Raw genomic sequence first — 12,168 nt, forward strand, 5'->3', positions numbered from 1 at the left:
TAGGGCCCAGCAAGAGAAAAATCAGTAGATGTCACATTCTCTCTCTAGTTTACATCTTAAGCCACTTTAAGAATGAGAATTAGGGGCGTCTGGGCGGCTCAGTTAGTTAGGCAGCTGATTCTTAATTTCCGCTCAGGTCATAAGCTCATAGTTTGTGAGTTTGAGCCCCACATTGGGCTCTGTGCTGACAGTGCAGATCCTGCTTGGGATTCTTCCTCTCTCATTGCCCTTCCCCCACTCGTGTTCTCTTTCAAAATAAATAAATAAAAACTTTACCAACAAAAAAAAAAAGGAAGAAAAGAAAAGAAAGACACCTCATTGTCCGTTCATCATCAAAGAGTTAACCACATGATGATGATGATGGATTATGTCAGTTGGGCACAGACTATGGGAAATGCACTGTGCTGAGTGCTGAAAATGTCTCTCTATAATCTTGGTAAGATGTATGTGACTAGGTGCTTTTATCTCCACTTACACAGATGGGAAAACTGAGGTTTAGGGAGGTTAATCGCCCACTTAAGTTAGCAGAAGAGGCAGTATTTAAACTGAAGCAGCCTACCAGCAGACACCACTCTTAACCAACTCTGCTATATTTATTTATCCACCAGCTACAGGCATGTTAATCAAATCCCAAGTTCCATGCCCTTTCTCCTGCTCCAGGACGCCTCCAACATTTTGACATCTGGGTTAGCACCTGAAGGCCCCTGGGGTAGAGTGTCCCCTCTGATGCAATCTGAAAAGGCAGTGGGTGATTGTTGACTGTTGACCAGGCAGGACCCACAGGATTTAGATAAGGTTTCCCCTTTTCCTCTCTTTGCCTTTTGGTGACCTCCCTTTTCTGCTGGCCCCAATGCTATTCTTTATTCAACATCTCCTCCTCCAAAGTACCCAGCTGCCTTCAGGCTGGTGCCCCTTTCAGGGAGAGATGGACACAGAGCAGCAGGGCTTCCCAACTGGATGGGCCACTGGAAGCCAAGAGTCCTGGGGAGACATGGATGGGCCCAGGCCTGTAGCTGCAGTCTTCCAAACAGCCCCCTGGAGTAGACTCTTTCAGCTTCGGGGAAAGGTCAGAATTTCAATCTTGTGTTTTCACACATCTTAAATGGATTTCAGAGGCACTGGCACTGCCCTGCTCCTCTCTCTAAACAATGTGGTTAAGCTGCTGTGGTGTTGCTAGAGGCTGCATTCCTCCAGCATTGTGATGTGGTTTTTGGAAATCATGCATGCAGTTAGCTAACCAAACTAAGCTGTTTCATTAATGGGAGCAAACTCAGGAGAGAAATTGTGAATAGGAACAAGGCGAATTTGCTTTCCACCCGCAATTCAAAAAGCCAGATAATTAAGTAGGCGGAGAAAGGAAGTATCCCTTCTGATTCCAAGAGCTGGCTCTCTCTGGCTCTCCATTTCCTTTCTTTATTAGGTGGTGATAGTGGTTGTGGTGTGTGTGTGTGTGTTGCACAGGCGGGAGGCAGGGTGCTGGGGTCGTGAGGAATTCCTAGCAAAAGATCTATTACCCCAGCCCCTCAGAGTAAGCTGTTTTTGTCATGTGTTTTCTGTTCTGTTCTGCTTCCCTGTCCCCTCCACTTAGTTCTATGTGGTTCTCAGTAGCAGTTCCAAATCTCTATCTGCCAACTCACCCCCCACTTGTTACTTTGGATGCCACCTCAAAGACAAGGTTCAGCAGCATGAATTCAGTCTTCACCTACATCTTCCACCTGTGAATGCACACCGAGATCATGTTCCTTTCCTCTTACTTGCCTGCCTAGGAGGAGAGAGTCCCTGTCTGCAAAGCCCATTGTTCTCCTGTGGCCTGATTGCCAGCATGAATCTGCTTGCCAGTAACCCTGTTGCTACCATGGCTCCTTCTCTCAGTATAATAAACATGTCCGGCTCCCTCATATTCCAAGAAAACATCTTCCCTCAACCCTACCTCTGGAGCTACCTTCCCTACCCTTGAGGCTTGCTTTCCCCACCTCACATCTTTACAGCCTACCCACTTGTGAAAACCACATTATCTCCACCACCATCACCTCCAGTTCTGGCTTCTGCTTCTCCTACTCTATGGCTGGTGGCCACTGATGCTGAATGTGGACCCAGTGGACCTCCCCATCCATTTCCTATTCACATCTGAGCAAGACGGCAGAAGGATGGCCAAAGTGACCTCTTGAGGGGGATTGCTGGTTCAGTCTTGGGTTGTTTTTTCAGAGAGAGAGCCTAGACTTTCAGACAAAGACATTTTTCATCCACCAAACTGCATATTTTTACTTAGATATTTAAAAAAGCAATCTCAAGCTTTCCGAAAGAAAATGTAGCATTGATGCCAAATCAGATGAGAACTAACACTTGGTATCAACAGGAATATATTTGAATTTAAAAAGGCTAGCTGCATCTGACAGCAGTGTGTCTCAGCTACTTAAAGTCTAAGCTGGAGTGGGGGTTGGGGAAGAGCAGAGTCTTCAATAAAGACAGGGGACAGGTGATAAGTAGAGTGATGATATCATGTGACATATAGAGTCAAGGAAGGCTTCCTAACAGAAGTTACAGTTAGGCTGGGTCTTAAAGGGTAGGTAATTTCTGATAAATAAGAGTTCACTGAAGGCAGAGGGAACGGCATGTGCAGAAAGCAGGGTGTTTGGAAAAGAACTGACATTTTGGGGGAATAATGAGCATGATACTTAGAAGCATCTTACAGTCTCTATGATTGAGTGCTGTACCCTCTATCACAGCACTGGGAGAGCTGCAAGGGAAGAGCATATCCTATTGTAATTTTTGTTAAACTCAGGGCTGAAAACCCTCCAAATGTGTGAGTAACCAATTTCTCACATGCTTTCCTAAATCCAGTGTGAGCTTTCACATGGACAGAGCAAAGGCATTCACAATCAAGGCCATCTTTCTGCAGCGTTGCCAGTATCAACAGAGGTGGCTAATGGTCTAGCAAGACCCACCACCTCCTGCAATATGTAGATCTTCCCCACGTTGCATCTCTGGGCTCACTATTCATGAGCTGTCAGAAGAAAGGTGCTGCATTTGTTGTTCGTTGTCACAGTGACTACCACCAACTATTCGCTCAAAAATATCGGTTAAGTGCATGGGTTAACGGGACCTGCATCTTGTGCATTACAAAGGATGTAGGGTTTCTGACAGCCCCCCCCCACCACCCCCCAATTTCTGAAGGAACACTTCTATTAAGTTCCTGATTGTGGTAGAGATTGTCAGCTCTCGTGGCCTTCCTGGGCATACAGGTAGACAAGACCACACACTTCACAGCTTTTTGTAATTAGATGGGGCCATGTGACCAGACTTGAAGTGAAACTGGAAGTGATGGGTGCTACTTCCTCAAGGAGGCATTTGAGTTAGTACATCAAAGTTCTTGACAATGATCCCAGGATTCCAGAGTTGAGATGATAGTATCATTAGATGGAGGAGTGTGGATTTCTGAGTCATTAGATGGAAGCATACCTCACACTTGCCCTCACGGGAACATGTGGAAGAATTAAATCTCTGTCATTCCAAGGAGTTGCCCTGCTGCAGTCCCTACCATGATTAATGTATCAAGTATACTCCACTTCCTTTCCATAAAACAAAGTGGAAGTATGGATTAGACATCAACTCAATAAATACACTGTTCATGAAATATCTGATGGAGGCCACAGAGAATAGCAGTTTTGCAATGGACAAATTCTATGTCACTTTTCTCTCCTTTAGAAAAACATACAGAAGAAACCTCTCAACTTGCAGTTTTAGAAAAGGTTGAGTATCTCTGGAGCATTTGAAAATAAAGTTACCAGGAATGTGATTCTTGATTGATCTTTCATAGCTCTGCTTACCAGGAAGCTCTGAGCCATATATATGACTTATGTAAGGCCTCTCAGAATGCATTTTTGCCCATTCTTTACTATAGTTACTTTGCTCTCAGTCCTCATTTTCCCTTTGGGTTCTGATTTATCCAATTTTCCGTTTTCTCTGTGTTTTATGCTCTTTTATGTCTGTTAAAAACTCTTCTCTGTGGAAAGGGTGAAGAGGACAAGGAAGGTTAAGAACCAAATTTTTAGAACGAGTTCTGGACAAACGGTCTGTGAGCCTTTCTTCTCCTAACCCTGGTGAAAGCAGACAGTATAAATCAGCTGAGTTTAACAATCAGTGCTGTTGATTTTAATTTACTCTTCTAGTTTTCATGACTATTAATTTTTCCTTTGATTTATAACAGGGTAGCTCAAAGAATATGTTAATGATGATGATAATTACTGGTGTAATATAGTTTGTAGCAGTGGTTGTTATCTTTCAGTTAGTTTAAAATAACTCTGCTCATGGATTCAGGGTCCCCAGATGACATTCAATCAGTAGTACTTCCTCCTTCTGGAGCTTCATATACCATTTTGACTCACATTTTTCTTGGAAAACCTTCGCTCCATAAAATTCCTCCAACTGGTGATAAATATCTGATGCAGAAATATTAACTTTTAAAATCCCAGCTCATACCTTGCCTTACTATTACCTTTGCTCTCTATACCTGTGTAGACTCAGCAGCTTGAATTAGCTCTCGTACATGCACTGAAAGGCAGCACTGTTATTATTCCATTTCATATCTGTAAATGATCTACAACGATGCACATAGACACATGTGAAAAAAATTCTTTATTAATTTCTCACATTTCATTACAAAATGTATGTTGCAAACAACTTGAATAACCTACTGGTGTGTTTTGTTGTTTTTTTAAACCATTGGCTTCAAGAACTCAGAGTCTCCCTCTCTCCTATCAAGTATCGGGAAACACAGATTATTGGAGTCAACAGGTTCTCATTTTGCTATTTATCTTCTCTCAAGCTCTGAAAAAAAAATGTCCTCTGTATAAATTAAACAAAAAAAAGTTGTAAATTCTATGTCATTACAGTCAACAGAATTATAATAATGCATCCAAAATGTGCGGCCACAAAGTATCAGGTATATGTTTGAAAAAAGAAAAAATGACATTCTAGCCTTGTTAAAAGGATAATGGTCCCATATTTTTATTAACAGGTTAGCAAAACAAAATCCAATGGATTACAATATTTACATGTTATTTGAAAAATAAAGTAGTGATAAAAGCATGTCACAATTATTTTCTTTTTTTTTTTTAGTTTGGTTTTTGATCTTTTTTTTTTTGTTTGTTTTTTTGTTTTTTTGTTTTTTGGTAACCATACAGACACCCAATCCAGGTATGGAACTGTTTAATACATTTGAAATGAGGCCAATTAAAAACAAATATGGACACAAAATGTTATCTTTGTCTAGATCACACTTTCCCCATTTTCTGGTTTCCACATGATGGCCCCCATCCCTAAAAAAAATTAAATTAAATTAAGAGAAACTCCCTACAAATAAAATTTTTTAACAGCAAGAAAATAAAAGAACATGCTTTTCAAGTAAGCACTTATTCCACAAATGCAGTATCTTTCCATGGATTTTATTTGAAGCTGTGTGGGACACTGTCATTTCAGGATCCCTGCCCCTTTCTTCCCTCCCCCTCCCACAACCCTTCCAAGTAAAAAAAAACAAAAACAAAAACAAAAAAACCCATGAAAACCAAAGGACTCACACACACGCACGCACACGAGCACACACACATCCAAGCGCGCACACACACAGGCTTCTATAACCTAGGCTTCAAGGAAAGTTTTTTTCTACTTTTTGGAATGAAACCCTTTGTTCACAATCAGAACATGTTATAAATGTAGACTTAGATTTAGTCTAAGCTGCTCCCTCCTGAAAAAGCTAATATGGGGAAACAGAGCAGCTGGCAGCTAGATTAAAAAAAAAAAAAGTAGTTCTCCAGGCTCCTTGTAGGATATAAGTATTTCTTGTCCACTGTCACCAAAGGGATGGGATTCTAGCACACCCCCTTGTCCCACAACATAAATGAAGAAAAATCCTCCCCCCAAACACAATGCAAACAAAAACAGAACACAGATTTTTAAAATCACACACAAAAGCCAGCCCATCCTAACAGAAATTATTTGTGTGAGACGGATAATGTGTTAATTTGACAAGCAACAAAAGGGTGAAGAGGACGTCCTCGTCTGGCCCACAAGCTGCATAGCTGTGCCGAAAAGTTTGGTTCTTTAGTTAAATTAAGGGAAAAAAAAGTTAACTTCTTTGTTATTTCCATGTTTAAAATAAAGACATTCCTATTCACAAAAAACCCCCTAAATCTCCCTTGCCCCCAAATTAAAACAATAATAACAACACTCACACAAAAAACAATTTATGTGAAAACTGAATTGTGCTGTGTTTGTAACACTCAAATTGAAAATAAACATGTGGCAAACAAAACTCCACAGTCACCATAAAATTAGCTCACATGAATCTACCAAATTCTAAATTATAGTTGAACACTAATAAACAGCTTACCTGGAATAAAGGATAATTCACAAACAGTTATCTATTAATTAAAGTCTGTTTCTTTTTTTTGTTTTGTTTTTTACTAAAATAATTAAAAAAATCACAGTATTTTAAGAAATAAAACCCACGTGGGGATTTTAAGCACAATTTGTGTTCCTTTCTTTAAAACTCTTTTTTTTTCTCCATTCACCGTCTTGCCCAGCAGTTCTCTCTACATTTAACCACAACGACGACAGGTAGTACTGACAAATGCAGAGAATTCCCTTGGTTAAGTTTGAGGTACTAGGAAACAGGTGACTGTTTTATGCAAAGCAGTTTTTTGTTTTCTGTTTTTGTTTTTTGTTTTTTTGTTTTTTTGTTTGTTTGTTTTTTCCCAAAGCGGCTGCAGTTAGGTCTTGAAAAAGCTTAAGGTATTAAAACTAGAAAAACGCACCGAAAGATGTGCGTCAAAAAGTTGTTCCCCTAAGAGAAGTCTTGTACTGTCACGGAGCTTCTGTTTCCACATCCTGTCCAAGACCACCACAGAGCACACTGTGTGCATGGGAGGTGCTTCCATATTCCGCAACAAATGACACTTCCATGATGGAGATCCGGAAGAAAAGGTGTAGTGATGGAAAAGGAGCCACATATTCCAACCATTTAAATAACTTTAATTTACATACTCACTCACACAGGTACCAGTGCTTTGAAAATAGATTGTTCAGTCCTAAAAAGCAGCTTTGTTCTGTCTTCTTTTCTGTCCCCACCCTTCTCAGCCCAAGCTGGCCCTCCCCACTTTTCTTATCACGGTTCAAGTACGGTTTGATTAAGAAGTTCACCAAACGCTTATTCTTTTTTGGCCTCTGCATTCTCCAAGAGAGATTTGTCAGCAGCTACTACACAGATGGCTACTGTTTCACTCTTTAGGGAAAAGTCTATCCCAAGTGCTTTGTCATCTTCCTTTTCCTCTATCGAGGGCATTTTAATACTGTCCTCCACACTCTCTTTCAGGTGGATTTCTTCTCTGCTCACCTGCTTGGTGTCATTCAATGCCCTGGAGAAACAGTGATGGTAGAAACAGATGAGTATGAGTTTTTTCCTAATTAAACAAAAAAGTGTCCCTATTTCCCTGATCCTAAAAAGACCTTGTAGTTTCCTTTACATAAATGCCACAAACGTATGACTAAATTGTGAGCGATTTATCCTTTGCTACATCTTATGCTTAGGTCATGTGTTTTTGGCATTTTATTAAAGATGTGAATCTACAAAAATAGCCATTATTCCACTCCGTTTTGATTACACCCTGCCTGTGTCCACATTAACATAATTATTTATGTTCCCTCACCTACTGGGTGATAGATCATAATTGGTAGTAGCAAGAACTGTCTTATGCTCAAACTCCTCTGTGTAACCTATAAGCTGGGAGATTGGCTGTCTTTATGAAGACTAAAAGAGCAACTCAGGTAAAGATTTAATGGACAGGTCCAGAAACAAGTCATAAAAACAAACAAAAAGTAAAAACCTAAGGATGGAACCCATGTCTAGGGAAACTGAGTTATGTTCTCTGAAGTTTAGATGCTTGAGGTTTCAGGGGCATTTTCTATTCAGGGTCCAACTCCTGGATTCTCTCTGTGTCTGGTAGACTAAGAGTGCCTCATCTAGGGGGCAGTTTTATGTTCAAAGATCTTACAAGTGTTTTACAGATATGCTCCCACCTACCTGGGAGGCAGGCAGAAGCTGGCTCTGTCCCCGAGGCAGAGCATTGAAGGCACCAAGAGGTGCGAGGGAATGTTCAAGGCCACTCAGGGAATGAGTCATCACAGAGGCAGGAACAGAAGCCAGATCTTTTGACCCCGGTCCACGCTCTATCAGAGAATGTCAGGCTAATGAAAGCTGAAGGGACACTGGCTGGAGAAAGCACTAAACTTCCACGCGAGGGCTTGAGCGGGCTTTGTCATTCGTAAAGATGATTTTTCCTCACTTGAGTTGTGTCTGGGTGACCATTGAAAAAAACCAACAGAAAAGAAGAAACCTAGTTCCTGACAACTGCCTCTCCTCCCAAGCCCGGAAGTGAAGTGTGACACAGAGGGAAGGGTCTACAGATTGTCAGGGGGACCAAAAAAAAAAAAACCCACAAAAAAACACAAAAAAACACAAAAAAACCAGAACCTGCTCTCCCTGCCACTTCTGACTTTGGGCAAATGTGATCTTGGGACAGCTCAACTTACATGCCATGTCTTAGCACGTGCCTTTCCCACTCAGAGCCCTGTGAGAACGCCCGTCCACAAAATTCACATGGAAAACGCTTCTCCGTGTTAATAGCAGCCCCATGGTCAGCAAACCTCATCAGATCTGTGAGGAGAAAGCAGAAGTGTTACCTGTGTGCTGTGGGAGGAAGCAGAAGAGGGAAGTCAACATTCATTATGAAATCTCCTTTTTTTCCTATCAATACCCATAAAACCCTCCATGAAGACAATTTCCAGACCCCTTACTCTTAGTTCTCCTACAGGCTCTCATGTCAGGGCATTTCTTGGATAGCTCACAGGAACAGCTCCTGGGTCCCAGGCTCCAGCGGTCTCATTTCTCCTCACTGCCTCATCACAAATAGTCTGGGTCTTTCTGGCCTGAAGAACCCATTCTGTCCATCCCAACAGCATCTCAGCGTTTTTTCTACTGAATCTCTTCCTTCTGGGATGCTCTATCAGTGCCTCGAAGTTTAGCACCTATTCATTTTCTAATTGACACAGGTTTATCTTTGCTCACTAAAAAGAACATAGAGGCATTAGACCAGGTTACACGTGGCAGACCTCAGGGTTTCAGTGCGTTCCAAGTAAAGCTGAGGGCTCACAACTTATGCTCGTCTGTCACGCATGTCAAAATCAACACCTCACAGGATGGCTCTGAGCACTGAATGAGATCCATCAGCGTGAATGAGAATCCAGGGCAACAGGGATTGTGAAAGCATGTCCTCAGCTAGGGAGGGCCCCTGGCTGGCTGCCTGACATCTACTTCTCAATCGGTGGTACTCATGAATGCAGGGGTATAGACATTTCTGGAAGGTCTGTTGCAAACATCAAATACTGACAGTCGTTTTGTTTTCTCCATGGCGCTGGGCACATGTTCGGGGTCTGATCAATGTGGATTGGCTGGTTAATTGTTTACAGACCACTCCTCCTGGCAAACTCAAAGATGGGAGCTCACGTGGCCTTTGTGTTCTCGTGAGTCGCACGCCCATATGTCTTTCATTACACTGCAGAGGGCCCATCTCCTTGTGGATAATAAACAACAGGGCCGAGATGGTCTGCAGCCATGCAGCAGAGTGAGGGCAGCGTACGGGAAGATGCCCGTCATCTCTACGTATCTGATCACTGTGTGCCTGTACATACAGGATGTTACAGGAAGATGTCCCCTGGTTGAAATACTCCATCTAATAAAATCCTCAGGATGATGTTAACAGGATAGGTGTCTCTGTGTTGCCTTAATCTTTAGCACAAAAGCTATGTGAATGGGGCCAGTTTTAACAAAAGATGAAACATTTTCTCACAAATTAAGAAGATCACCACACAAGCCATTAAAAATAATTGCACAGACTATCTTCCTTGATTCTTTTCATTGGAAATGAGACAGCACCATCTGCTCTGCGCATTAATTCCTTAGCAGGGATTATCTTGGGCAAGAAATCAACAGAATGCCTTCCTGACTCCTCCCAACTGCATAATGAGAGGGGGGTGGGGAGGATTCTGCTTGGGTTAATTTTGATTTCTTCATGCCTGGTTTCTTCTCTTTCAAATTCCCTCTGAGCTTCCTAGAGAGGACCTGCGATATGGCCACGGTCAGTCTTCTCTCCAGTTGCTGTGTTGGAAAGGGCGCTGGGAGTAGGGTGGCTACAAGGACATGAGCTCCCTAAACTGAGCGTGCCTGATGAAAGTCTACATTTGCCAATGAGGGGCATGCATGCTCCTGGCACATTTGCTCCTTTGCCCTTAGGAAACATGAAATCAGTCATCTATTCTTTCCAATGGCTCATGCTGTTTCATCCTCAAAGGAGGAGGCCAGTCATTACCTGTCACACATCAAATAGCTCTCTATCAGCCCTGAGAGCTGCACTAAAGCCACCTCCTGCTCTACTCCTAGAAGACAGACCGTCTGGCAAAAACTCCCCGAGGCTATTGTGTGCCATTTCTTCTTGTTGGCAAGAATATACCTAGATGGTGGAAAATTGATTCAAAGGAGATGAAACAAAGGAGGCTGTTCTTTTAAGGATCAGAGATGGGGATGGGGAGGGTTAGACTTGTAATTCCCATTAACATTACTAGAAGCTACTCATGTAAATCCCCGACCCTCAGAGAGAGGAATACATGCTCCTCTACCCAAAGACTTCTTTCCCCCCATGTTGTTAAGGCTCATGAATGTGGATACTACACTCTCCAGTGAGAATTGACCAGACACCATGAAATTCTTTATAGTCAAACTGCTATAGTCTGCTGCCCCAGTGCCCACGCAAAGGGGGCGGCCAAGCCTGGCAAGCAAGGAAATTTGCCTGGTGCCCCATGCACCTAACTGCCATCTATTTTTCTAATTTGCTATGCTTTCATTCTGGAGGAATCACAGGGAAGGCTAAAAAGGCTTCTTGCCTCTGCAATGCTTGTAACCTCTAAAATCATATGTGCTCAGCGTTAGAGATTAAAACAAGGCATAGTATCCAACAAAGAATAACTTATTTCCTAAAGGGGAACAGCAGGGCACAGTGCATCATGAAGCAAAAGGAGCCTCTGTACCCTCTGTCAAAAGCATCCTCTTCCAGAGAACTCTGCTAACAGTGCACAGACGTTAAAGAACTCATCACTAAGAACATATTTGTGAAATGTTAAAAAAAAAAACAGGAAAAGAAAATTAGAAACCATGCTTCCTCAGATCAAAGCCATTTTCCTTGCAAGAAATGGATCACTATGGTGTCTACTAATAAAAGTTGTAACTTTACAAGGGCAATCAATCTTACATGGTAGGATGTTTTATTTGTCCATTTTTCAGGTTGACCACGGGCATGGGGCTTTGAAAACTGGGCAGTCTGTGCTGTTGTCTTCACTGGGACTTCAGGAGCCTGAATGGACCCCCATGTTGCAAACCTGTGGTCCCCTGCTCTGGTTGTCATGGTGGGGGTGGAGTGGAGGAGGGGCAGGGTGGGAAAGAGAACAGAGAGAAGACCCTCCGAAGGGAAATGGCCAACAAAGAGGCTTTCAGAGGGCTGCAGACAGACCAAGGAGGAGAGAGAACGACATTCTGCCGACGCGCACCTCAGAGGGAGGCCCCAGGGGATTCAGGTCTAGGTTCCCTTCATTGAAGAACATCCTACTGTTCAAAGGGTTCAGGAAGTGGGATGTAGTGTAAAGAATCTTGACTTTGGAGCCAGAAGACCTAAATTTGGCCTCCAATATATTTTTTTTTTCCTTTGAACAAGCTCTTGAATTTACTGGGCTTTTATGTTCCCCTTTGCAAAATGATAATACATGACATGGAAGGGTTATCACTGATTAGGTGGCTACTGTGCCCCAGGAACTGGACTGGTGTCTTGTACATCATCTCATTTAAGCTCTCACAACTCTAGGAGGTAGGTGATATTGTTATTGTTATCAGCAATGAATGCACATGGGATAAAATAATTTACCCAAAGCCATAGAGCTAGTTAATAGCAGAACTGGAAGCCAAATTCAGGCAGGCCAACAGTAGAACCCTCTACATTATATAAGATTAAAGAAAATACTGGACGTGGTGCCTAAGGATGCTCCATACTGATAACCTCATCCTATTCT

The 12,168-nt window shown here is 42.4% G+C and overlaps 1 protein-coding gene and 1 long non-coding RNA gene across 2 annotated transcripts in view; one reads left to right on the top strand and one right to left on the bottom strand.

Moving 5' to 3' along the window:
• Positions 1 to 12,168, top strand: part of LOC115276341 — a 248,056-nt gene that overhangs the window by 201,559 nt on the left and 34,329 nt on the right. The window lies entirely within an intron of this gene.
• The window catches only part of ZNF462 (zinc finger protein 462), a 138,793-nt gene continuing 133,638 nt past the window's right edge, over positions 7,014 to 12,168 (bottom strand). The window contains exons 13-14 of the mRNA XM_029920342.1: positions 8,587 to 8,710; positions 7,014 to 7,412 (exon numbers count right to left, since the gene is read on the bottom strand). Coding sequence (XP_029776202.1) covers positions 7,205 to 7,412; positions 8,587 to 8,710 — 332 coding nt within the window. The 3' untranslated portion in view covers positions 7,014 to 7,204. The remainder of the gene's footprint in view (positions 7,413 to 8,586; positions 8,711 to 12,168) is intronic.

The sequence above is a fragment of the Suricata suricatta genome, chromosome 13 (assembly GCF_006229205.1).
Source record: "Suricata suricatta isolate VVHF042 chromosome 13, meerkat_22Aug2017_6uvM2_HiC, whole genome shotgun sequence".
Lineage (NCBI taxonomy): Eukaryota > Metazoa > Chordata > Mammalia > Carnivora > Herpestidae > Suricata > Suricata suricatta.